Source organism: Neopsephotus bourkii, unplaced genomic scaffold (genome assembly GCF_033783945.1).
Source record: "Neopsephotus bourkii isolate Nb327-2 ecotype Australia unplaced genomic scaffold, CSIRO-AGI_Nbou_v1 NB_1154, whole genome shotgun sequence".
Lineage (NCBI taxonomy): Eukaryota > Metazoa > Chordata > Aves > Psittaciformes > Psittacidae > Neopsephotus > Neopsephotus bourkii.
The window spans coordinates 2,467,968-2,494,521 of record NW_026901640.1 but is presented as its reverse complement, the minus strand read 5'-3'; the positions used below and the strand labels follow the sequence as shown (position 1 = coordinate 2,494,521).

The window sequence follows — 26,554 nt, the reverse complement described above, 5'->3', positions numbered from 1 at the left end:
ACCCGTCCCTGTGAGGTGATGTTTCATGGAGCAATGGGACCCATTCCCTGTGGGTGCTGTCTGATAGGGTGATCAGACCCCTTCCCTGTGGGTCAATTGACTTCAACTGAGTGAGGAACACTTCCAGTGCAGTGATATTTGGAGGGGGGATTGATGATGAGACCTCTTCTCTATGGGGTTACACTTCATGGGGCAATGGGACCTATTCCTTAAGGTGTGATACCTGATGGGGTGATGGGAACCCTTCATTTTGGGGTGATGCTCAAACAGGGACACCCATCCCTGCCAGGTGATGTTTAATGGAGCAATGGGACCCCTTTTCTTGTGGGGTGCTGTCTGATGGGGTGATGGAACCCTTTCCTTGTGGGATAATACCTGATGGGGTGATAGGACCCCATCCCTGCAAGCTGACATGTGAGTACCTTATCCCTATGGCGATGATGAGCCCCCTTCCAAGTGATGCTCAATGCGATGCTCACCCAAACAACAACACGCATCCAGCCGATATTCCCGAGGGAATGGGACTCCCTTCATTATCCAGTCGCGAGTGGGAAGCCCACGAGATGGCAGCAACGGGCCGCTCTCATGGATGTGTGTGTGTGTGTTCGTTCCCCCCCTGCTTTCTCCATCACCCCACTGAAGGGGCCGCTTTATTCCCCCTCCATCACGTCCCGGTACCCCCGACGCGCCCCGAGGGGCGCGTCGGGGGTACCGGGACGTGATGGAAGGGGGAATAAAGCGGCTTCGGACCGGGGGGGGGACACACACAACAACGGAGCTACGCAGCCCGTTGCGGGTGGGCCGGCCCCAGTTGCTGACTAATCCCGGGGCTGAGTCACGGTTGCGGCGGGGAGCGCTGCGGCAGCGCTCACCCCATCCCCTCCATCCCGTTCCCAAACGTGGAACCGCGATGGGCATAGAATAGAGGGGGGGTAAAGGGGGGACACCCCCTTAATATCCCCGTCATGGGGGGGTTGAGGAGTTTTGGGGGGGTTCTAAGGGGGAAAGCACAAGTTGATGGAGGATGAAGGATGCTGATGAGGATTTTGGGGGGGTTATTCGTTGAGTCGCTCTGTAGGTATTTGGGGGTGTATGTATGGGAAACGGGGGGGGGGGGTCGTGGCCTGGGTCCCCATAGCAGCGTGCGGCCTTGCGCAGCGGCGGATGCTGGCGGGCGCGGATGCTGCTGTCAATGACAACGCCGCTGTTGCTGTGGAGACCGCTATGATGCTTCTCCAGAGCAGAGTGAGGTCAGACGGCTCCAGCAGGAATTGGGGAGGGGGTGTGTGGATGGATGCATAAAGGGGGGGGGGGGAGGAGGAAAGGATGCCCCCATGTCCCCCTGGATACCCCCTATTTGACATGGGATGATGGGGAGGGAAGAATTCACTCAGCCAAGAACCCACAACCCATCCGGCTCTGGGACAACGATGGACTTGGGGGTCCCAGCACTTGGTCATACCCCACTGTGAAGGCCAGAGCGGGATCAAGGCAGAACGGTGCAGCAATGGGGTGCCCTCCCTCAATACTCACCCCCCCCACACACACACACACCACTTTGTGCTGGTCCATCCTCCTGCAGGACGATGGGTACTGGTGGCACTGGAGGGATGGGGATTCTTCCCAGGGGCAGGCTGGAGGTGCTCACCAGGTCATTGCCATGGATGGGGTGTACAGGGGGCACCCCCATGCTGGTACCTGAGAGTGGGGACCCCTGAGGACCTGCCCGTGATGGGGGTCTTCAGCAACCCCATGTCACCAGCGCCACAGTCACGCCACAAGGCCGGGATGGGGCCACGCTCCATCACAGTGGGGTGATCAGGGAGCAATGGGTGCTCTGGGCTCTTTTGGGTGCCCGGTTGGAGCCCTGAGGGTCTGGAGCAGGGGCTGCCCCACAGCACAGCCCTCGCTGCAATGGGACCCTCTGCTTGTGCCTCAATGGATGCACGGCCCCGAGCCTGGGGCAGGTGGAACGGGGCTGTGGGATGCTGGATGCTGAGCACCTCGAGGAGCCGGGGACCGGGGGGGGGGGAACGAATGGATCCGGAGAGGGGAGCCGAGGAAGGGGGGGGGTCTCTCGGTGCATCCCGGCCCCCTGCCCGGCTCGGGGCCGCTTGTCCTCCCCCCGCGCCGATATAAATAGTAGCGTCTTCCCGTTCCCTAAATTTCCTCGCTGACGTAGCGCTCACGTCATTGTGTAGGTTGATGCTTTTCTATGAATGAGCCGAGATCCCCGTTACTACGAGCCCGATCCTATAAAAGCCCCGCGCTCTGCGGACAGCGCAGCACCGCCACCGGCGCCTTCCCCCCCCCCCCCCGCCCGCCCCCCCACCGCCCCGGGATCAGCAGCGGGGAACCGGGACCGGGCCCCCCCGGCCCGGCAAGCACCGGGGCCCGCAGGAGGTAAGGCACCGGCACCGGCAGCGCTGGCCCGCAGGTAAGCAGGGACGGAGCCCGCTGCGGGAGCGGGAAGGGGCACCGGGAGCTGCTCCTGCCCGCCCCGGGGATGGAGGTGGGGGGAAGGAGGGAGGCGGAGCGGGAGGACCGGAGGGGGGGGGGGGGCTCTGCGGCGGGCGCGGGAGGCGCGGTACCGCCTGGCGCAGCCCCACGTGCGGGCCGGGGGGCGGCGGGGTCGAGGGGGGGGGGGCGGAGTTGCCCCGGGGGGGTTGAGCACGGTGGGACCGGACCGCCCGCTCCTTGCCCCATGGAACCGGGGGGGGACGGACCCGCATCCGCGTGTGTGTGCGTGCCCCCCGCCGCGAGTCTGTCCGGTCCATCCCGGACGGGACAACCCAACCGCCCCCCCAGCCGCACCCCCCAAACCCCTCGGGTTCCCCCTCATCCTCCCATCCCATCTGCGCCAGCCCCGCAGCCCCGGGGGGCGATCGCCTTCATGCCGGGTGGAGGGGGGGGGGAACGGGGACCGTCGGAAGAGCGCGGAGACCCCCGTCGAGGAGAGCCCGAGTCAGCGCGTCGGCACCTTGGCTCTAGACTGCTTACTGCTGCGTAGGGACAGGACAGTAACAGTCTACAGTCATGGCTACTGAAGCATGACCCACCGCCGGCCCCCCAGCCCCGGCCCCGCCGCAGCGCCGAGGGGGGGTTTGGGGGGGATGAGCTGTCCGTGGTGCTGAGCCGTCGGGGATCGCTCCCCGCGGCCGCGTTGTGCGGGGGGAGGCAGAGGAAAGGGTTAAGGATGAGGATGGGGGGGGGGGGGGGCGCTCCCGGTGCCCGCCTGACCCCGCTCTCTCTTTCCCCCCCCGCAGACACCCCACGGCGGACGCCCCCCCCCTTCCTGCTGCAGCACAGGTAGGGGGGGTCCCACCCGGCGGGGGGAGGAGGAGGCGGGGAGGGAGATGTAGGGGGATTGTGGATGGCACCGACACCCCCCCCCATCCTGCTCTAAGCACCGGACACCCCTTACCCCCCCCCCCCTTCGAGCCGCGGTGGGGGTCGGGCGCGCTCGCTGCGGTGGCGGGGCCGCCTCCTCGCCGTCGCCAAGGCACCGGCTCTGTGTCTGTGTCTCTATGTGTGTGTGTGTGTGTGTGTGTGTGTCCTTCCCCCCCCCCCACCCCCCGACGCCGCCCCCCCCTTCCGACGCCGCCAGGGCGACCGTGGCTTTAGATTGTTACTGTGCCGCTGGGGGGGTAACAGTCTACAGCCATGGTCGCCGGGCCCGGCGGACTCGCACCGGCTCCCCCATCACCCTAAACCCACCCCTCTCCCTCCCCTTTAACCCATCGGGGGGTACCGGAGAGCGTTAGGGTCCCGTCGGGGGCTGCCCGCCTCCCGGGGCAGTAGGAGCTCACATGCAGGATGCAGCTCACCGCACATCAACTCTTACTGTTCGGGGGGGCGGGCGCCGAGCGGCTCCTCCTCGGACAAGGCGAACGGCGGGACCCCTCCGTGCACCGACATCACTCTATATATGTGTGTGTGTGTGACCCGGCCCCGCAGCCCCTCACCTGCCCTCCGCATCCATGAGCGGCTCCCGGCTCCCATGTCCCGTCCTTGTCGCCGTCGGGGATGCCCGGGGAAGGGGCCAGCGGGGCCGTTCTCGGTAGCGGAGCTCGGGGCCGGCGCAGCGGGACTGAACGGGGCCGGGCCGGTCCGGGGCGGGCGGCGGCCGGGGGCGGGCGCAGGTTGCACAACCGGCCCCGAGCGGCCAGGAGATTCCTGAGCGGCGAAGTCAGAGCAGCCCGGCCCGGCCTGCCCCGGCAGCGGGCACCGGGCCCTCGGAGGCCGGCAGCGACCGGTACCGGCCAGGCAGGGGCCACCGGGGACCCAGAGCCCCGGGAGATGGGGCTGGATGGGGAATGGTGACCATGGAGATGCTGGATGGGATGGGGGGACAGCCCCCCCCCCCCCCAAACAAGGGCTTTCAATGCCAAGGGTGCTGCAACTCCAGCACAGGGGAGCCCCCTAAGGCAGGGGTTGTGCCAGGCAGGGCCCCTTGCCCATGCTCCCCTTTAGGAGCACCCATCAGCTCTGTCCTCACCCAGGGGGTGGCGCTGGGGTCCCCAGGACCATGGCACAGCAAGGGGGTATCGCAGGCACTGGGTCTCTGCTCCATTCCCTACCAGTGATTCCCTTTGCTCCCTGCTTTTCCCATTGCTGTGGATGGCAGCTGGCCATGTGCCACATGACTCCAGGAAGGGGATTTTGGGGCAGCCCCACCACTTGTTTAGCACAGCAGAAGTTGTTTCTGGCCATGAAATCCATTCCCTGCATGGGCCGTGGCATCCAGGGCCCTTCCGTGGGTGATGGGACGCATCCCATGGGCAGCACCGTGGCCCCTGGACCCCATGCTCCAGCCCTGGGAAGGCTCCGTCTGCGCTGTTGTTGTTTTGAAGGCCAAGTCTCTGCTGCTGACACCCCTGGAATTAAGTTTTGTTTCCAGAGTCCTTAAAAATATCCCGGATTTCTGACACTGGGATTTGTCTTCCAATGGTGCTTCCAAGCCACCGGGCCCGCGGCCAGCCGTCAGCACCGGGGGATGAAGGGTGTCCGGCTCCCGTGCTCCTCCTCAGCATGGAGACAGGGGAGGACCTCACCAATTCCACACTGGGACGGTGCTCAGTGGGGTGCAAACCTCAACCTGGCTCCTGGCAAGCATCCCTGTGCTCGGTTAGGAGTGATTTTCCAGGGGGATATCCAGCAGCCATGACCCTATGGAGCCCCACAGCTGATGATGGAGCTGCTACAAGTGTGTCCCCCGCTGGCTGGGAGCTCTGTGCATCCCTATGAGAGCACATGGCCCTGAAATCCAACCTGAGAGCTGCTCCCAACGGGGGATCCACGTGGGAACGGTGGGGATTTGGGGTGGGATGAGGGGTGCAGGAGAGGGGTTGCCTCCCCCCGATGAAGGCAGGGATGCTGCCTGCCCACCGCAAGCGCTGTTGTTGCCATCTGACAGCTCTTGGCCGAAGGAGCTTCTGTGATTCAGCCGTGTTTATCCCAGCCCCGCGGCCCGGCCCAGCGTGGGTTTCCATGGAAAACTTCCATCCAAAACAAGGAGAGAAGGAGCTACAGCGGGAGTGACTCAGCCACAACTGGAAGCTTCTGCGGGTGAAGCAAGACGAGGGGAGGGGGGGACTGTTCCCAAAGGCTTGGTCCCGGCTCCTGGCAGCGGGTCTTAGGGATGGCCCCGGCTCTCTCCTGTTGGGGGGAGCTGCGTTGTGTAACCCCCCCCCCCCACAGAGCCTCTTGTGGGGACAGGGGAGGAAGAGCATGGGATGAGTAAGGCTCAGCCCCATCGGGTGGGCAGCGGAGGAGGGCCTGAGTCAGCCACAGCACAGGGGAAGGGATGTGGGTGTTTGGGGGTGGCAGCAGCTCCTGCCCATGCTGGGCTCCTCCTGCCCTCCCTGGGATGCTGGGGTAGGATAAGGATCCCACTTGCAGAGGGGGGACCCCCCCCTTCTTGCCATAGCACCAGGCTGGGTAACACCGGTGGCTGTCCCCAGGCTGGGGTTTGCTCTGTCATCCCCTTGCTCATGGACCCCAATTGCAGCACAGGGGTTTGGGGGAAAACCCAGCTCCTCTGGGCCCTGAGAGAGGAAACCCCCATAAGCCAAGAGGCAAGAGGACACTGGTCACTTGCTTCCAAGCTCAACTGCATGGGTAGAATGGATCCAGACCTGGATCTGTGACAGGGGCCGGCATGAACGTGGGAAAAGAGGCATTCCCAAGGGAAATCCCTCTGGTGACAGCCACAGCAGCCACTTCCCCCCTGCTGCTGCACCAGAGGCCAAGCACCACCTTCCCCTGCTGCTCTCACCTTTATTTGTCTCTGTGTTATTTAAACGGGTACAGGAGCAGGTCCCGCAGCATCCCCGTCCCGCAGCATCCTCCTGCCCCGCAGAGCCGGGCTCCGTCCCAAGAGGCAGGGAGTTGCGGCGGGATCACGCCGGTGTGTGGCTGCGGGCCCGCAGTGCAGGCGCCGGGGCTGCAGTGCCTCCGCCACGCCGCTGGGCCGGGATTGCTCCGTGGTGATGGAAGAGCAAACACCGAGCTCTCTGCTGCCATCCTGCCTCCTGCAGAGACACAGGCCCAAGGTGCGGCCCTCCCCGGCCACAAAGCGGCCTCTGGTGTCCCCAGGACGGTAACCAAGGGGTGACAAACACCAGAGGGGTGCTCTGTGAGGTGATGGAGCAGGCCTCAGGAACCAGCCACATCCTCCTGCCACCACAGAACCAGCAACAAGGCACATGCATGAGGACTTGCTCCTGCTGGGATGGTTTTATCCCAGTGCAGCTCCCAGGCCTGTTCCTGGCTGAGTGAACACTGGAAGTGCTGCTGGTCCCTGTCCCGAAGCCTGCTCCATCCACAGCATCCTCCATCCCTCGCAGTGCCCCACCACACTGCACAAACAAGGGGCAAATGAAGAAGTTTCATCCTGATTTTTACCAACTGCATTGCACTGTACCCCCAAGGAAAGCCATGGTTAGGAGCCCTGTGAGCAGAGACCTGGGTATGGCACCTCTGGGCTGTAGATACCTGGAATTATAACAATAATAAAAGATTTCCATGTTTCTGGCAAACACAGGAACCAAAAGCATAGCGACAAGTTCTTGTTCACAAAGGCACTTTGTACACAGGAAGATACAAAAGGTCCCAACACACCAAACCAGCAGGTGTTTCATTCCTGAAAGGAGCACCAGCCACACATGAGAGGCTTTACAGACCCAGACCAGCTGGAAGGCTGGCTTAAAGTGCTATTAAAGCACATGAACTTTTGGGGTAAGAACTGCAGGAGCTGGGTGCTCTGCAGACCTTTGCTGTGGCTCAGCTGGGGAACCCTATTTGAACACCTATTTAAGTGTCAGAGGACCTTGCACAGGGTCACCCTCCTGCCCTCAACCCCATCATACCCACACACTCGTATCTATAACATGTCTAACAAAGAGCCATTCAGCCTGGGTGAACACTGCAGAGCAGCAGTGAGAGACAAGGGCTCTTTGGCCCCTCTGGAGGTCACAAACACGGTGCTCTGTCACCAACACATGGCTCGCTACAGCACCATTTATTACAGAGCCTGCCATCAAACCGCCCCAGCCTGTCCCTGTGCAGGGCAGAATCGGTCCAAGAAGTCCAGGTACACCTTCCTCTGTGGTGCAGCCGCAGGGACAAAGTGCCCGCCGGGGTGGCTGAGGACAACAGGCTCCACAAAGCACTGGGCCAGCTCCCTGCTGAGAGAGGCTGCGATGACAGCATCGGTGTCCCCCACAACGTGCAGCGTGGGCAGGGCGATGGGCTCCCTGTAGAAGTGCCCGTGGGCCGGGGCCCTGCTGGCAAAGCCGGCCACCAGGATGGCGAAACCCACCGGGAAGCGGGGATCCCCGCGGGCCCGCAGCGCGCACACCATAGCGGCCAGCGCCGCGCCCTGGCTGAAGCCCAGCAGCCCGTCAAAGGGCCCTTGCTCCGCCAGCGCCGCCGCCACGGCCGACAGCGACTCCTCCAGCCCCGCCGGCTCCGCCGCCGCTTCCGCCGCCTCAAAGGTGCCAGGCCCGGAGAACCACCAGCCGCGGGGGGGGTCGTCCCCGTCGCTGTCCTCACCGCCGCCGGGCACGGTGTGCGGCGCGCTGACCGGCACCAGCTCGGCGCGGCCCCGCAGGGCCTTGCGCAGCGCCCCGGTGCGCTGCCGGAACCGCGGCCCGCTCTGCCGGTACCCGTGCAGCGCCAGCAGCCGCAGCGGCCCCCGCTCCGACATGGCTCCCGTCGCCGCCGGAAGCCAACTGAGCCACTTCCGGCAGCTTCCGCCCCTTTTCCCGCCGAAACGCTTCGCGCTCATTGGATGGCTCGGAGGACTAGAGCGGCTCCGCGGTGATGCGTCAGAGCGCCCCCTGCTGGTGGGAGGTCGCGGAGCGAACGAGGATGCCGGGGGAGCGGCGGGATGGGACCCCCGGTGGGGCCGTGCAGGAAGGCTCGTCCATCGTACCGTCATCCAGGTACTGTCGGTGGTGCACCCCATCCATCCCGGTGCTGGTACCAGTACCCCCCGGTAGTGCTTACGGTGCTGACCGCTGTGCCTATGCCGGGTCCGGGAGCATGGCGACAGCAGGCTGGGGAGCAGGCTGTACTTAGGAGGCTGCTGGGGTGCTGGTGCTCTGCCCTTCCTTACTGGTGCTCTGCCCGCCCTCCACTGGGCTGGGGGGCACGGGTGGCTTCCCCTGCAGCAGAGAGAAGGGAGTCAGAACTGGGTCCCAACCCTGACCTGAGCTGTGATGAGCCTGTGCTCAGCCCGCAGCACCCCATAGGGCACAACTGGGGGCATCTCCCCCTCCTGGGCAGCCGTGGAGCCAGATGGGTGCTCACCCCGGTAAGGACTGGGGGAAGGACTCGAGGTCTCCTCCTCTCCACCGGGCTGGCACCGGCCCCGTTACTGTTCACCTCGAAGGAAGCCACAGGGTGGCGCCTTTGGCACATGGCACCGGGAGGCACTGCACCGCATACACCGTATGGCACCGCGCACCGTACAAGGACCGGTGTTCAACCCGTGCCAATGCTCCCATCGCACGTCCCTTCCACCCCACATGGCCACCAAGAGGCAAAGAGAGGCAAGAGAGACGTCAAAGGGATGGAGAGGGGACCTGGTAACACCGTGCTGCCCACCTGAGCCACCCTGCCGCGGTGCAGGGGCTGTGTGCCGGCGTGGTTCACCGTCCACGGCCCCAGGGACTGGCTGGCATAAAAGTCCATGGGGTAAGGCTGCTGCCACTCGATGTCCTGGAGAGCCACCATGGCCTGTGGAGGGGACAGGAAGAGTCCAGGGTGGGTCCCAGCTTGGTGTGCTGAGCAGGGCACTGCTGCGGTGAAGCTTGTGGCACTGGGAATCCCACTGGTTTCACATGAGATGGGGAATCCCAGTGGCACAGCCTGTTTTGGGGGTCCTCACCTCGTAGGGTGTCAGCAGGGGCTTGCTGAAGGCTTCTCCCCAGTCGATGGAGAGGCGGGGACAGGCTACCTGCACCCACCTGGAAAGGAAATGCATGGTGATAAATGGGGATGAGCGCTTTGGGATGAAGAAGCCACAAACTCCTGCAGCAGCCCCCTGGAAGGAAGCTGGGCAGGCAGGGAGTGAAGCCCCCACTGTTCCAGAGCCACCCTGCCAAGGACATCCATATCCTCTCCTTGCATAGCAAGGACAGGGGTGCACAGTGCCAGCAGGGCACCTTCCAATGGGAATCAGAGGCCTGAACAGGGATGAGGCACCCTGGGGACGGCAGCAGAAGGGAGTTTGAGGGGGGCTCAGCAGCACTCACGCATCCACATCAGGGAAGAGCTGCAGCTTGCTGGGGAAGATCTCAGACAGCAGCACCCTTATGAAGGGCCGACCCAGGGCATGGAGACGCGATTCCAGGTGCTGCAGGAGGGAAGAAGGCACCAGAGGGTTAGGAGAGCCCAGAGAAATGCCCCTGGCAAACCCCCTACAGCCCCTTTTCCTGGCCATCAGACCGTGTGTGTGTCCCAGCGCTGCCCCATAGCCTCACCCCCATGGCAGTGATAGGGATGGTGGCCACGACCCCAGCTCCAGCCCGGCTCTCCCTACGCCTGCCTCAGCCTAATGAAGTAATTACAGCTCAATGACAACAATCTGTTCTCGTTAGCGGCTGCCTTCCCTGGGCCGACCTCCTGCCTGCGGCCAGGAGCTATGGGAGGAGGAGGAGGATGGTCCAGGGATGTGTCCTTGTCCTCCGGAGCTGGCACTATGCAACCCTGTGCCCAGCCAGCCCCTGCCCATGCCTGTGTCCTGCTGCCACAGAACAGAAGCTGCTGGGCCCTCCCCACTCAATTCTGCCCACTGGTTCCTCCTGCACTGCCCCAAATCTCACCTGCAGCTCCCCAAAACCTTGGGCTCGGGGTACCCCACTCCCACAGGGCAGAACTCCCCTCGCCTGGCTGGGGTGCAGGAACTGCCAGTGCGATGGCTGAGAAGGGATAGTGAACCCTCTTGGAAGTTCATCCAATTAAAGCAAACGCAGGGAATTAACTGCCAAGCTGCCCATGCAGGGGGTCTCTAGGGCTGGCCAGCTCTCCCCAGCAAGGGGCAGGTTTAACAAGCCCTTCATCAGCTGCTAATTGCCCTACCTGCTCAGCTTAGGGTCCAGTGGCAAGCAATGGGCTGCCAGGTCTACCTTCACCCCAACAGCAAGGCCAGCACCAGTGGTACCATTCTTTCCCCTTCCCAGGGGCAGTGCCCAGTGTCCATGGGGAAGGCGCTGGTACCTGCAGGATGCTGGGGGAGCCCTGTCTCCCCAACGTGCCCAAGATGAGCCCCCAGGAGCGGGCACTGGCAGCGGTGCGGATGGCGTCCTGCCGAGCACGGTGCATGCGCTCGTGGCTGTAGTGCTCCTGGGAGAACACCTTGCTGTAGGGGTCATACCTGCAAAGCAGAGCCAGGCTCACACATACCCCATCACCTACCCCTTCCCTCCGTGCTGACCCAAATTACACCCTCCCCTCATTAGCACTAATTGCCTCCCAGAGCATCACTCCCTTTGGCTGCTGAAGAGCCCACCCAGCTCATTGAGGGTACAGAGAACGGGACACGGTGAGTGTCCCACCTCACCCCCCAACCTGGCAGAGCCTGGGCTCTACACAGCCCCATGCACAGCTCCCCCCTCATCCCAGCTCATCAATTATGAAGAAACCTTTGATTTGTTGCTTTGTTTGACGAGGAGAATTTTAATCAAATCCCACTCGGGCTCGGGCAGCTTCACCGAGCGCTATAAACCTGACGCGCGCCTCCCGTTAGTAACAAACGACCTACTAGGAAATTCAGATTTCACCAAATGGCCCCAGCCTTTCACTCTTGATATTTCATCTGCTTTCAGCAGCCTCATCATCGCACTTTATGGCCTCTGCCTGCAGCAGCCAGGGCTTTAATGGCTGCACCTCCACGAGCTTTCACAGGTACTTGTCAAAATGTTTGTATTCAGGCGGAGTAAATGGCTGGTGTTCATCACCCCGCTGCACCTCTTCACCTCTCACCTGCCTGTGTCCCTGCCTGCAGCTCAGCCCTCAGGTTTGGGGTGCTTGTGGGGTGGATGGTGGGGAGAACTAGTCCCTGGCATGCTGGGGAAACTGGGATGCTCCTCACTATGGGGGGACCAGAGTGGTACCCGTGGGCTGTGCGTACCTGTAGGCAGGTATCCCCGGGTTGGCAATCATGATGGACTCCAGGTGGAAGCGCCCATCACCCAAATACCTGCAGAGAGGGAAGGCAAAGCTATGGCACGCATTAAACAGCAGCTCCCATCTGTGTGCCTGCTGGTTTCCCAAGCCACAGTGTGTGGAGATGCTGGGAATGCAAGCTCCCGCACTGGGATGCAGGGCAGAGGGCGAAGCTCCCCATCTCCATGCAGCCCTCTGGCGGGTTGGGGTGGGAGAAATGAAGAGGGATGCTCCTGGTGGTCAGGAGCTGCTCCATCTCAATGCCTGCTTCCAGATGTTGCTGCTTCCATTTCTAATCAGATTTCAAGTCAGCAATTACATTTCAAAGCCTTTCATTCAGCTGCCCTAATGGAGTGAGGGCTTGGAAAATGAATTCAGACGTAAAACTTGACTAGATTTTGCCCTTAATTGGAGAATGACATTTTGGGAGATCAAAGCTAATTTGTCTGCAAAAGTTAGCCCCAGAGACGTGGGGGGGGGAAGAAAATAACAACATGGGGAGGATGCAGGTACAGCAGATGCGTGCACCTGAGCACCGCAGCTCCATTGGCACTGGGAATGGCCCACTCTTACCAATGCAGTGCCAGCCTGCTCTGACACCCCTGGGAAACAGGGAAAGCAGCACCTCTCCCTTGCCACTGATGGGGCTCAGGGTGAAGCTAAAGACCCCCCCGATCCCATGCCCAGCAATCCTAAATCCCGTCTCCCACACGGCCATGCTTGGGAATGCACCAACACAGCATTCCCAAACCCACACCTGGGCTCCCCAGCTCCCCCCAAGGGTGGGGTCCTTGTGTTTATTTATTCTGGAGCACACTGTATTCACAGTACATTAAGCATTTCCATTACCTAAAATAATTAGGTGATAGGAAGCGAAGTGCTCCCTCTAATTTGCTGTCCTTAAATAAAATTAATGTTGCCGTGATGTTGGGGCCCGGCCATTTGTCTTTTCCAATTATCCACCTGCCCTTCCATCTATTATCTATTCTGATATACGACTCAATTATTTCCTCTGTGCTACGAGCACACACCACTCAGAGCAGCCCAGGGAGATGGAGGGGGCCCATGGATGTCCCCTTAGACTCACCCCATGCACAGGCAGGGGGTACAAGCAGGAGGATGCTGGAGGACCTCAGGTACTTACACGATGGCATCTGTATCCTGGGCAAGCCGTGGTGATGTGCAGCCCAAAATCTCCCCTGGGGACAGTGGTTTGCACTGGGGCACACACACCTTGTACTGGGAGCGCAGCTCCTGTGCTGCTGCCTATGGGAGACGTGGGGTTAGCAAAGGAGAGACCAGTGTGGCTGAGGCTGGTGATGCTTGGCGTTGCTGGGGGTACCCCAGCCCTGGCAGTCGTTGTTGTGCCTCAACACAACAGCAGTGGAGGGGAACCAGTTGGGTAATGGTCCTGCACAGCCAAAACTCTCAGCAAGGCTGAGCCAACATATCAATTAAAAGACAAGAGAAAATGCTCAACGCTTCGATAGCCCTGTGTTTAGATAGACATGGCTCAGGAGGCTCATTCATCTCCTCCCATCCTGCCCAGCTGGCTATTGAGGGGCAGACAGACAGAGCCTCCGGAGCTTCCCCTGCCGCTGCCGGCACTGCATCAAAATGCCAAGTGCTCCACTGCCTGCCCTGACATTTACAGAGCAGCTCCCGGGGGAGGCAGGGAGGGTGCCGCCATGAAACATTGATCAGAGTTATTATAAAGTACTTGATCAACATTACAGCAGCAGCATATTATGGCAGCGACTCGACACGGGGGGAACCGGCACCACCAGCACCCCGGGGCAGCCGCTCCAGTCACAGAGACAGGGCAGGGTTGAGGTGGGTGAAGACACGAGCATCATCCTGCTACCCTGGTGCCCCCATCTCACCTGCACCGTGGAGACAAACTGGATGGTGCTGACGAGGGCCAGGGAGGTGCCCGCTGGGAAGTTGAAGCGAATGGTCTCAAGGAAATGGGATGCGTCGATCTTGATGTCCACGAACACGTAGAGCATCTTCAGCCCCTGTGTGGTGTCGATGGGAACTGGTGAGAGGAAGAGAAAGGGTGTGAGTGTGGGGTACACCCAGGGTCCTGGTGAGTCCCTGGCTGCTGTTGCCTGCAGTTTGGGGGGGAATAAAGCACGTTTATGGGGCTCCCTGTGCCCCAACTTCCCCAGGGTGCTCTGTGCCACCCCTCTGCCCATGCTGCCACCCCAGGCAGAGCGTGCAGATGGGAGCCATGGGGAGCACCTGCTCCTTCCTCTCCTGGATAATGGCAGCCTGGGGAATCAATGAACACAAATCTAATTACCCCCGGTGCTAAGAAGCCTCTGTCACCACGATTAAGTGAATAATTAAAGTACACAGAGTCCACATCGATCCACGGCTCCGCGTTCACTTCCCATTTTGGCGCTCTTCGCCTGATCACAATTAAGTGCAAATTACTCCCTCCTGCAGGGCACGTGGGGCCGGGAGGCAGAGGGCAAGCACGGGTGTGCTGCATGGGGACATGTCCCACAGCACCATGGGCAGCCCAAAAGGAGCCCAGCACCTTGTGGGCACCCTGGGACGCATTCAGCCCTGTGCAGGCAAGGACCACGGAGCCATAAGCAGTGGATAGTGGTTGAGCTGGCAACAGGAGCAGCTCCAGAGGTGATTCCCGTCTTCTGGAACAGCTCAGCTCTGGCCCAGGCACACTCCTAAGCACCACCAGATAGGATCCCTCTGCACTGTTCATTCATGAAGAGCAGGCCACAAACTAGAGGGTTTATGGTCGCTGTTCCAGTGGTGCCCGTAACCCGCCTTCCATAACAAAGCACCCAGCACAGATATTTATCACTGCAAATGCTCACGCCGACAAAGCTTTTAGGACAGAGTTCTCAGCTGGGGAGTCTGTATTTCATCCAGAGCCTGATGTGATTCTTTAAACCCATTTATACGGCCCCATAAACGTCCAGAAGGGCTGCCAGGTGCCGGGAGCGTGGTGGCAGCAGGGATGCACTCTCCTGCTGCTCACTATGACAATTCTGCAGATCCACCTTAAAACCCAGAGCGCCTTATTGTTATTTTTGGGCTGATTCCATCCTGGGTGGACTTCAAAGTTAGCAGCATCTGGGACAGCAGCGCAGTTTCCATGGCAACTGGATCCAGAGTACTGTCCGCCTGGGGAGCACACAGCCTCCTCCTCCCTTCCCCGCCCAGCCTGCGCTGCACCCGCAAAGCTGCCTTCCCCAGCTCGGGATGAGCGGGATCCCCAGCACATTGCTCTCCTTTATCATCACTCCCAACATCCCCCAAAGCCTGGAGCAGTGGGGCAGGGGGGCAGAGCATCCCCAAACCCCATCCTGGCCGAGCAGGGTCCTGCCAAGCCATGGCCTTGCTCTTGGGCGCAGTGTTGCGATGTGCGCGCTGCAGCAGCGCATGGCTGAGCACACCAAGCCCTGCTGCCCCACACATCCTGCCCATAGGCAGCCACCCAGCCAGCACGGCCCCCTCCAAAGCCAGCAACTAAGGCTGGAGAACAGAAATCCCTTCGGGAAGGGATTAGCCCTTGGCACCACAGCTCCAAGCTGGTGCTGAGCAGGGCGGGGAGCTGCTCTGCGCTGCATGGTGGCAGCCTCTGCAGTGCCAGCACGCATGGCTGCCTCAGCACAGCCCCAGGGCGAGTGTCACCTACTCAAGCAGCTGTGTCCATAGTGCACCAAGAAGTCAGCACCCAGGGCCCTCGCTGTGTAGTCATCCACGCAGCACGCACCATAGGTCACGTCGCCCATCACCACGGCCTCTGCGTCGGTGAACCTGCGGGGAGGAACAACGGTGTGGGACCACAGGCCCATGGCCTGCCCCACAGCGGGCATCGCTACCGGGGGGACACCCCGCGCTGCCATCGAGCCGAAGAGGACAAGCACTGGCTACTCTCTGAGATGTCAACATGATTAAGCTGGAGAGCCGTAATCCGCCTCTTCAATTGGGTAAAGCTGTTTGCAATTCAGCGGATTATCTGCTCATCAAACAATACGCTGCCAGCTTCCTAATGCTCTAGAAGGGAGAGGAGGAGAGGGAGACCCGGCACAGCACGGAGCCACCGCTCCCACCAGCCAGCCCTGGGGACCAGAGCCACTGGGATGGGTAAAACAGCCACGCTGTGCCAACCAGGCTGCCTGAGCCCCCTGTATCCTAACTCGTGCTTGGCTACATCACCCATGGGTGTCAGTTTGGCCAAGCTGGGTGTTCTCCAGGACCAGCTATCGTGCTTAGCTGGCACTTGGCAAGGAAAAGCACTGAATGAAGCTGGTGCTGTTCCCCTATCCCAGCTCCAACATCCCGGTGCTCCAGTCTGAGCCTACTTGGCAACCGCTGGCTTGTTGAGGGGCACGAGGTGGCAAAGCTGAGGCTCTGGCATGATTTAAAGGTGCCACCTTGGTGGGTATTTTATGGCAGCATCTGGGGGGGATTATTAGCTTGGCTGCCTTCCCAGGGAGCTGCCGTGGCACTTCACTGATGAAAGCAGGTATTGCGATGACAAAGCCCTGAGCCTGAAGGGGCTGCTTAAACCAGATGCTAATTCCTTCTTTACTCCGAGGTCACACTGGAGGCTGTAGCTCGATACCAGTGGAGTCCCCCTTGACACTGACGTGGGGCTGGGATGAAGAGGCCACACCAGGGGAGGAGAACACCCTGGCACAGCATCACCCCGCAGCAGCACCCGGTGCTGGCAGGGGACCAGGGTCCCGTGCGTTCCCCCCACTCGAGCGCCAGGCTGGGAGCGTTCACGTCGGTGGCAAGAATAGAAATGGTGGGCAGAGCTGGGCAGATGGCAGAAGGTGGAGAAACGGTGGAAGCGTGCTGAATATTAACAGCTCCGGCCCATCCCTCAGCGCCCGGGGAGGGGAATAAGGGAGTAGTTCCACTGGGAGCACCCCCGGAGAGAGGGCAAAGCCATCCCCACCTCCCACGTACAGCCTGAGCATCTCCTGCTCCGACGTCCCAGGAGCTGAGGACACAGCTGGGGACTGTCAGGAGATGGAGCAGATCCAGGCAGCACCCAAACCCCGTGGTCCCTCACCTCTGGGAATGAGAGGACGGCTCCTCCGCTCCTGCACGGCCACATTGAGTGGATGGGGGCTGTTAGGAAGGTTCCAGAAGGCTCTTTCCCCACCCCCCCCTTGAGCCCCTTCCCTAATGAGAGGTGATGAGATGAACATGAATCAGACTCCACACATCTCAGCAAAAGTGGAAAATTATTCAGCTCCTTAAGATTCAGGACGGGGAGGTCTGAGTCAGAGCAGCAGCCAGCGCCGCTTAATTTTTTATAGATTAAAATGTATGCAAATTGGCCCAAACCCCAGAGAAAGTCCCTGGGGGTGAAAAGCAAGGAAGTGAAATAGCAACAGTGGAAGGAGGAGGGCAAAGGCACCCGTGGCCCCTGCCCAGCGTGTGGGGCTGCAGCCGGCATTCCATGGCCAGCAGCCCGCAGGCAGGGAGAGATGAGGCTGAGCCCTGCCCTGGTCAGTGCATGAGTGCTGAGCAAGAAGGGAAGGGGCCATGGGATGATGCTTGGTGAGGAGGGAGCCCGATGGTGATGCCATTGGTGAGGCTGGAAGGGTGCCCAGAAGCAGCCCAAAGGCACGAGGATGGGACAGAGCGGGGTCACCCGCGCCGGCTGGTGGAGCAGAGCAGCAATCATCCCTTGAGGCAAATCAAAGGCAAGCGCGGGGGCCTCCCCTTGATGTTTTAATCAGTTCGGTGTCGCCGGAGCCTTTCATCAAACTACAGAGGAAGGAAACATCAATTAGCAGCAACCTGCCTGCGATGGGGGTCAGGGAGCTGGGCACCAACCAGGCCGGACCGGGATGCAGGAGAGATGCGGTCACAGGAGCATCCTTGAGGGTGTATTGTGTCCCTGTGACTCGTGACACCCATGGAGAGGTCCCAGCAGCGTGCTGGCAGGAGGACACGGTGACAGGGCTGTCCCCACTCAGCACCGAGCTGCTCACTACAGCTGGGAGCTCATGAATATTGAACACATGGGGAGGTTATTCATCTTTTACGTCCCGCAAAGCTCGGCTCATTCTGAGAAACCACCCGGCCTTAGCATTTTTCTCATCTCCCCCTAATTCATTGCCTCCTCTTTTAAACAGATGGCTCCCAACATCCCATTTATAACACACCATGCTCAGCGCTGGTAGGATGAGTGCCCACCCGGCCCTGATCCCAGGCCACTGGGATCCCTAAACCCTTCCAGCCCCACTTTCCCCTGGCCAACGCAGAATGGAAGCAGCAACAACCCAAGGGATGAGGTGGGAGCTAGAGACAGCAGATACAGGGCCAGCATGTGCCCAAGCATGGGGCAAGCCAGTCCCCATCACCCGAGCGCAGGTGCCAGGCTGGAGCAGGACTGATTTATCCCAGCTCCTAGACAAATAAATGGGAGTGTTTGCTGCTGGCAGGAGCGTGGGGTCCCCTGACACCAGAGCAGTGTGTGAATGATACCGTGCTGGTCCTCACTGTGAAGCTGCGCTGCTCTCCCCATCACAGAGAAGCCCTCAGCTCTGGCACATCCATCGTGCCTGGTGCCACCAGCCCTTGGTGGTGACTGGGATGAGAGCAGCCAGGCCTGGGGATGGAGCTGGCACTGAAGGGTTGGGGTTCCTGTGTGTTCTGCTGGGACAGGGACACGGAGTGGGCTGCTCCTTGGATCACAGCCACCTGCTTCATCTGCATGTGGCTCTTCACAGCACAGTCACACTGGGGTGCGTTGTCACCTCCCTGCCTGGGGATAATGCCCTGCAAATACCCCACACTATGGGGTAAAGGCAGAGCCCCACCATCACCCCACCAACTCACCCACTGCAGCACCCAAACCCAGCCCATGCCAGTACAGGAGGCTGAGCGCAGCCCCCCGCTTGAGAACAATGCGTGTAATTAGTGGAGAAGCCACCAAGCCCCATTACCAGCCTCCCAACTTCATTAGCACAGGAAGACTGCACCTAATTAAAATAATGAGCTTGCAATTTTCCTGCAAATGGTGCTGGAAGAGCCCTGCTGCAGCTGGGCAATCCCTGCAGGGAAAGGTGCAGCACCCATCTCTGGCTCCATCAGGACCTCCCTCTTTGTCCTCACTGGAGGTGCCAGGGACAGCCCCATTATCCCAAAGGACATGTAACTAACTGCAAAGGAACAAAGTAAGGCAAACCAAAGGCACAGTTCATAGCATGGCAGAGCCACCATGACCATATGCCTGTCCCCTCTCCCCCAGGGCCAGGCCATTAGCATCGCCCGCTGGTGTCAATGGGGACACAAGGAGGTGGCATGGGGCACACGGTGGTGGGTACCACACCAGAACAGGCATATCACAGCCCTAGGAGGTGACAGCAATATAGGCTCCACATACTCCCCCCTGCCACGTCCCCCCCCACACCATCATCACCCGGGCTGAGGTTTTAAACATCTCCAATGAAGTGAGAACTTCATTCTCCCTAATGATGCTCTTGTGCGGTTAATGACGGTGATTAAATTCCCCTGCACAGCGGTGCAGCACCTCCAGCCTGCGCCTGGAGGACAAGGGGAGAAGGGAAGGCAGCACTGGGCGGCCCAGCTCTGGCTCTGTGCAGCTGGAGCTGGATCCTGACCTGTGTTAGTGTCCCAGGATGGCCCTTTGGGACCGCTCAGTGATGCTGCCACCTTCACCACGCTGCTCAGTGGGACCAGCCATAAGGAGCTATTTTGTCCTTGTTGTCACACCCACTGGCCATAGTGGGGCACTTAAACCCGTGTCAAAGCTGCTGGGTTGTGTGCATGGATGTTTAACCCTATACAGATCAACCAGAGATGATTCAAGACCCCCATCACTCCGAAACGTCCCTGTACCTCGTGGCACCACGGCCACCAGCGCACTCCCAGCACTGCCTCACAGAGACACCCCAAAGCCATCAGGAGATGCTAAGGCTGCGATAAGGGCAGCCTTTGTGGACATCAGAACACCCCTGATCCCCTTCACCATTGCCCATCCCCACTGACTGCTTAGCAGCAGCCACTCACCCCACTGTGGCACGGGCAGAGGGATTAGCAGCCCTAAAGCCCAAGAGCTGACTTCATTAACACAGCATCAAAACCCCAACTGATCCTTCCTGGGGTGGCGAGGAGGGGTCTGCTCCTTGCTGCACAGACCCCAGTGGAGCTGGAGGCAAAGGGGGGGGCACTGCTCCCACCTCCCCAGCACGACAACGGGTGGGCTGGGGCGCTGCCCCCCTCCCCAAACCGCAGTCCAAGCTTTCCCCCCCTCTTCCCCACGCTCCTCTCCCTGCTGCCGCCCCCCAGCACGAGTTACCCTGCACCGGATTGCATCAGCCGTGACAAACGGAGCCCATTTGGAAGGTGCTGCAAGAGCGTCGTGATGACAGCCCACCGACCCACCACCAGCTCAGCAGACCCCAGCTCTCCCGCAGCCAGCTGCTCCCCCCCACTGTGGGCTCGGTAATGACAAAGCTATTAACGCTAATTAAGCGGGCTTCACACACCGGTCAATGCTGGGAGTGCGCTCTTGCCTTCAAAGGCTCCTTTCCAGAGCAGTGACACGGTGACACTTCAGCTACATCTTCATCCCCGCAGCCCCTCGGGGCTTGGCAAGCGCCAGTGCAATGCTGGGAAGAGCAGACAAGATGCTGGAGGGCGGGGGGGGGGGGCTGCTGATATCCACATCGCAGAGAGGGACATGGGGACACTGCCATCCCCCTGCACAGCACTGTCCACAGTGTGGACCCACAGCACTGCATCCTCCCTAAGCCACCGGTGCTGCAGCGCAGCGAGGCCACGTCCCCACACTCCAGCACCACAGGGCCATGGCACAGATAGGGTATTGAAAGGCAGCTCCAGCAGAAGGGATACATATTCCTTCCCAGCAGCAGCAGCAGACACAGCTCCGGTCGAGCTGGAACACGCAGGGATGGGCACTGTGGTCCCAGGAGCACCAGCCCCAGGCTCGGCTCTGCAGCCACAGCAGAGGAGGAGCTCTCTGGCATCCCCAAATCCCACAACAAGGAGGGAGGAGAAGGCTGCAGGGATGAGCTGGGAGAGGGGCTGCATTGAGCAATGCCCCCCTGTGGGCACAGGTATCCCTGGCACGCTCAATCCTCCATCCCCTCTATGCCCAGTGGGAAGGGAATATGCCCCCCCCCAGGGGTGACAGCACCCCAAGCTCCCATCCCCAGCTTGGCTGCATGTGGCTGCAGTGATTCCTGTCATGTCAGAGGCTCGTCCAGCCCCATTGCCAGGTGAGGAGGGGGTGAGGAGGGCCAGCAGGAGCAGCCGAGCCACGATTCCACATTAATGCCCGTGATGAATATTAATAGCAGGAAGATGCAGCGCTAAGGAGGCCACCTGACGATTCCCACCTCAACTACAGCCACGCACCCGGGTCCCAAGCGTGTCCCCAAGGGAGCAGGGACAGGGCTGGGCTCATCCTGCCCATGGCCACAATCCTGCAGCACCCACTGCTGGTACCCAGCCCGGCCACATCCACAGGCAGAATGAGGCTCCCAGTGCTCCCAGTAAGGCACTAGGGTGCTGCACAGTGGGAGCGAGGCAAGGACGTGGCCTTGAAGCCATCTCCCTCCCACCCACCAACCCGTAGGTGCTGCCACGTCCCCTCTCTCAGCTGGGCACCTCTACCCATGCAGCACCCATCTCCATCCACAACCTGGATGGAGCCAGCACCCCTCCGGAGCACCCCCAGCACGGAGGGTGAGTCCAGCACCCTGCATCCACTGGGAAGCGGGGCTTAAGGTTTCATTCAGATAAAAGAAACCCCTTAATCCGCTGCCTTTGAAGTCGGAGACATGAAAGCGGCTGGGTGCCAAAGCCGGAGAGGAGGCAGCTCCACTTAAAGGGACAAACCCACACGGAGCTGCCCACACTCGCACCCATCCGCTGCCCCCCGCACCCATCCCCTGCCTGCACCCACCTTCCCACTGCTCCCTCGCCCAGCCCCAGCGTGGGGCTGCCGTGATCCTGCGGGGGAAAGGATGGCAAAGCAGGGACAAAGCCATAGGCACGGCCCCCTTCCCAGCCAGCACGGCACCAGCTGCTCGGTAGGGAGGCAGCTTGCTAATGAGAGCTTCGACCCCGATGGCAGAGGAGGCACAGGGTGCTATTAGCACTGATTCACTGGGTAAAACCAGACAGGGGCTGGGGAGGCAGCAGGGAAGGGAGATTACAGCCAAGCTCCTCTCCGGTGTCACCGAGAATGAAGGAAGGAGCCGCTTGGTGGGAGCTGCTTACAGACCCCTTCTCTGGGCCATCACCATGGCCTCAGGCCTTCCCTGAGAGCAGCAGGGCTGCAGGGACAGGATGGTGGCACAAGGGAGGAGGACAGGAGACCTGCGCAGCAGCCTCCCTCCCTCCCCTCGCTGGCATCAGCGGTTGTTAACACGGCTGTTCCCCGGCTCCAGCACCAACCCTGAGCTCATCCCAGCTCCCAGCACATCAGCGAGGACCAGACCGGCACCGTGCCTGTCCCTTGTCCCCAGGGCCACAGCATTGCCTACGCTAGGATGTGGCCAAGTGTCCCTGCGAGGGCAATCACACTGGGCCTCCCTTTCAGCAGTAGCTTTGAGCCTCATCCTGCCCAGGCAGCCCCATCCAGCAGCCAGCCCATTCCCAGCAACAGCCCCATCCCCTCGGGAGCCTCTGGAGCAGGGAAGCATGGAAAAGCTGTCATCTTACCGCTCAATGATGTCTGCGATGGTGCAGGCGAACATGAGGAGCCCTTCTGGCATCTGCAGGGCCACTGGGAAGAGAAACAGCCCTGGGGTTATGAGGGGCTGGAGGGGACACCCTGAAGCAGGGACCTGGGCACCAGCCAGGTCACAGAACAGCCCAAAGCAGCCAGGAATTGGCCTAAAACCCCATTGACTCTGGCAGCCGGGGTGCACACGGTCCTGCTTTGGGCTGTATCATTCCCCATGCTTGGATCCTGCCCCTCATCCCATTAGGAACCCGCTGATGCTGCCGGTCTCTCCCACTTCCCTCAGTAATGACTTCTACATTTTAATTAAGTGCTGCTCAGGAAAAGGCACTTTCTTCTGTTTATTTTAAACCTGCTCCTAATAATGTGCCCCTGGTTCTGCTGGTACAGGAATGAGTGAATAATCATCCCCTATTCAGCCTCTCCACATCATTCACTATTCTACATCCTTCTATCATATCCCTCTTCGTTCACCTCTTTCCCAGCTAAAGGCTCTAAATCTATTTAATCTTGCCTTAGACAGAAGCTGCTCCAAACCTTTGATCATCCTCGCTGCCCTTCTCCACACCTCCTCTCCCTGCTTCGCTCCCTGTTTTGGGAACAACGCTGCATTGTGCCTTGCAGGAATACGTTCATCAACAAATGATGCTGCCTGGTTTGTTCCTTCCTCACAGCTTGGAACAATCCCTTTGCCTCTGCAGCCCAGCTGGGCCCCCCAGTGCCTGGGGTCCAGGTAGGAGTCCCTCCTGGATCCCCCCCAGGCCAGTGTAGAAGGAGCAGGGACTATGGAGGAGGAGATAAATGGAGGAGGCCCCATTAATCCCATTGTCTCACCTCCCCATCCCAGCGGTATCTATCCAAGCATCCTCTTTAGATCGCCCTCCAACAGAAATCCCTGTGCTGCCAAGCCCAGCCCATTGGCCAGCATGAAGCTATGTAAAGACCTGACCAAAACTGGGTTAATCTCACCCTGCTCCAACTCAGAGGGCCCAAAGGAAGCTGCCTGCACTCTGCCAGCCCCTGGATCAGGGCCGTGGCATTCCCCATCCCATTTAGGACCATTTGGGACTGTCCTCCACCCCAGACCTCTGCCAACAAGCAGACCTGCAAACCTCTCCCAGCGAAGGCAATAGGCAGCTCTGTGCCAGCATGGAATATAGGGAGAAAGGATTACACCCCCCAAGCCCCATTGCATGCAGGACACAGGCAGGGCTAGCTGCATCCCGATGGGAAGCTGCGTTCCCCCAGCAACGAGCCCCTGGCTGGGCTGTGCTCAGGCAAGGGTTTTAAATCCCATCACGGCTGGTTGGCTGATGGGCTGCAATCCCAGCTCCCAAACCTAAATCCCAGACGCCTATTTACATTTAATTAGGAGGTGCCAAGCAGCAGAACACAGCAAGGAGAGCCAGAGCTGCACGGATGGGCAGCCTCAACGCATCCCGCACCGCAGTCGGGATGGACCGGGCAGCCCCACAGCTTCCAGTCCTTCGGCATCGCAGCTGGGATCAGCCCAGCAGCAGCTCCTGGAGCATCCCCTGTGATGCTGCCAGCTCGGCTGCAGCAGACAGAGACGTTCCCAGGCGGACACACCATTCCCAATCTGGCTCTGCCTGGAGCCTCTACCACCAACCACCCTGGGAGTGATCCTTGCTTTCATATGAAGCTAGGGAGGGAACACTGATGACACCCAGGGATGCTCCATACCATGATGCCTGCAGCTGATCACACACTGAGTGCCAGGGACACCATCCCTGGCACCACCCCAAAGCATCCCAGCGCCTGCTCCAGTGCCACCACAGCCACTTCCCACCTCCCCAGGGCTACAGCAAGCCCCTGAGGAGGGTTCAGACCAGACCATAGCATTTCCCAGCCCCCCCTGGAGCTGGGAGTTGTGGGGCTCTCTCTGCCCAGCTCCATCAGCATGGCAGGAAAGCACAGGGAAAGAGGAGAGCAGCAGGGACCTGGCTGGTATCCCAGACACATCTCACAGGCTGACAGGTCCGCGCAGCTCAACCTGTCCTGTCCAATGTGATTATAATCCAGAGATACAGATCTATTAAAGCCCCTCGAGAGCTCGCCAAGACAGAGCTCAAACATGCCAGGGCACACAGGGCAGCTCAGCACCATCCCTGCCCAGCTTCCCCAAGCCCCACACCCGCCCCAAGCAGTTCCCCTTTGCCACCGAGAGGCTCAGCATCACTGCAGCCCCAAAGCCCTCATTCCCAAGGGTCGCTGCTCACCCTTCTTGGCCCGTGCCTGCCGGATGCGCCAGATGGTCTTGGGGATCTCAAAGTTGTAGTTTCGGGGCAGGGCTTCCGCTGCCTCCCGTAGCTCCACGCTCTTGAGGATCTCCTCGGGAACCTGCTGTGCCACGTGCCGTGCACGGCCTCGGCCTGTGGGACAAAGGGGGTGGCCTTTTACATACCCCATGGGCCACCAGCATCCTCGCTGCCCTTACAGCACCCCCAGGGGCAAGCAGGCAGAGGGGGGGTCAGTTTCTGCCCTTCATTATGGCATTTTGGGGGTAAAAGCATGCCTTTTTTGCCCATAAAGCACCACTGTAACTATAAGTGGGGCTGGCTCGCCCTAAGTCCCAAGAGCAGGCACAATCCTCATTGCCTTTACACTACCCACGGGGATAAGCGGACAGAAGAGGGGGTGTTTCTGCCCTATGGCATTTTTGGGGTGAAAACACTCCTTTTTTTGCCCACAAAGAACCCCTATAACTATGAGGGGGCTGACTCCTCCTAATTCAATGGACCAGCAGGCCCAACCGCTGATACCTCACCCATAGCACCCCGGGGGCGGTGGGGTCCAACCTGCCTTATCCAGGGCATCCCGTTCTCCCATTGCGGGGATAACAAAAAGGCAACAGCAGCGGGTGAGCCAAGCTCGTCCCTCGGGCAGCTCATCCCGGAGCCGGCCCCCGCCGGCACCCGCCTCCCCACAGCTCGGCGGAGCCGGAGCGCGGCGGGGGAGTGACAGCAGGGCGCTTATTCACTATTTCCAGCCCAACACCAGCACTCATGAGCCAGCGAACCCTCCCCGCACGGCCCACGGCCGAGCCGCTGGCGGGGGAGGCCTCCCCGAGCCAAAGAACCGAAATAGAGCCCGGTAACGGCGCCCGGGAACGCGGTGTTAACCCCGGTCTCGGCCCACCTGAGGCGGGCACCGGGGCCGCGCTGCCGACCCTCACGGAGGCCGCCATTGCTCTGGAGCACGTGAAGGCGGGAAGGCAGCACTAAGCGAGCCCCGCGCTAGGCCGGAGCAGTCGCCGGCCGAGAGATCGAGCGTCGAGAAGGGGGGAGCGGGCCGGGAGGGGGTAGCGAACCGGGAGGAGACCGACGGGACGGGCGGTGCGGAGGGGAGCGATGGGTCACACACACGGTGCCCGACGGGCCTTTGGGTGTGCAGGGGGATGTGTTAAGCGCTGTGGTGGTCGGGATGCCACGTTTAGCACCGGGGATGTGGCCCCCCCGCCGTGTCTCCGTGCCGGTGATGACGGCTCCCGGGCTGCCGGTCGCAACGTTAATACAGGGATGGGGCGAAGGCACCGGAGCTGCTGCCACGTCCTCTCCCACCCGTGTCACGGAGCAGAAGCCAAGTCCATGCGAAGAGTGGGGCAGGAGGGAACCCTGGGGCACGGGGACCCCCGGGAGCGGCAGTGGACCTGGGGGGACAGCGGGATGCCCCCGGGCATAGCGGGGACCAGGGCGGCGAGCTGGGGACGGCAGCGCTCCCGGTGGGTTAACGGGACGGAGGGGAGGAGGCGAGAGGGACCCGAGAGGGACAGAAGGGACATCCCGGGGGCAGCGGGACCACGGGGACGTTGGGAACTCGGTGAGGAGTGCGGGGACAGCAGGGACCAGGGAGGGGAGAGGGGACAGCAGAGCTCCCGGTGGAGCACCCGTGATCCCGGTGGGTAGCAGTGACCCTGTAGGGCGAAGGGAACGATACGGGGCGGAAAGCACGGTAGGGGGTGACAGGGACCGTGCGGCGCGGAGGGGACAGCGGGAACAGCAGGGACAACGATCTGGTAACGGGAAGCGGAGGGACACCGGGGGCCGGAGGGAGCGATGAGAGGCGGAAGGGACGGCAGGTCCCCGGGGACCGGCATGGCCGGCGCTGGGCAAACGGGACCGC

At 60.9% G+C, this 26,554-nt stretch overlaps 2 protein-coding genes across 2 annotated transcripts; both read right to left on the bottom strand.

Moving 5' to 3' along the window:
- Positions 1-7,011: 7,011 nt before the first annotated feature.
- OVCA2 (OVCA2 serine hydrolase domain containing) lies at positions 7,012-8,384 on the bottom strand. The gene has a single exon (XM_061363437.1). The coding sequence runs from the start codon at positions 8,288-8,290 to the stop codon at positions 7,541-7,543; it is 750 nt and encodes a 249-aa protein (XP_061219421.1). The 5' UTR covers positions 8,291-8,384; the 3' UTR covers positions 7,012-7,540.
- A 137-nt stretch (positions 8,385-8,521) lies between these two features.
- Positions 8,522-25,702, bottom strand: DPH1 (diphthamide biosynthesis 1). The gene is made up of 12 exons (XM_061363429.1): positions 25,571-25,702; positions 24,652-24,804; positions 22,390-22,453; positions 15,344-15,465; positions 13,557-13,711; positions 12,818-12,939; positions 11,639-11,707; positions 10,726-10,882; positions 9,762-9,862; positions 9,395-9,473; positions 9,112-9,243; positions 8,522-8,669 (listed from the first exon to the last, which is right to left on the bottom strand). The coding sequence occupies exons 1-12, from the start codon at positions 25,617-25,619 to the stop codon at positions 8,580-8,582; spliced, it is 1,293 nt and encodes a 430-aa protein (XP_061219413.1). The 5' UTR covers positions 25,620-25,702; the 3' UTR covers positions 8,522-8,579.
- Positions 25,703-26,554: the final 852 nt, after the last annotated feature.

Bases quoted from the DNA above. Each gene is read 5' to 3' on its own strand.
- OVCA2 (XM_061363437.1), bottom strand. From the start codon at position 8,290: ATGAGCGCGAAGCGTTTCGGCGGGAAAAGGGGCGGAAGCTGCCGGAAG.
- DPH1 (XM_061363429.1), bottom strand. From the start codon at position 25,619: ATGGCGGCCTCCGTGAGGGTCGGCAGCGCGGCCCCGGTGCCCGCCTCA. The intron at 24,805-25,570 runs GTGGGCCGAGAC...TTTGTCCCACAG, and splicing joins GGCCCCGGTGCCCGCCTCAG to GCCGAGGCCGTGCACGGCAC. The intron at 8,670-9,111 runs GTGGGCAGCACG...TCTCTGCTGCAG, and splicing joins ACCGCGGCAGGGTGGCTCAG to GGGAAGCCACCCGTGCCCCC.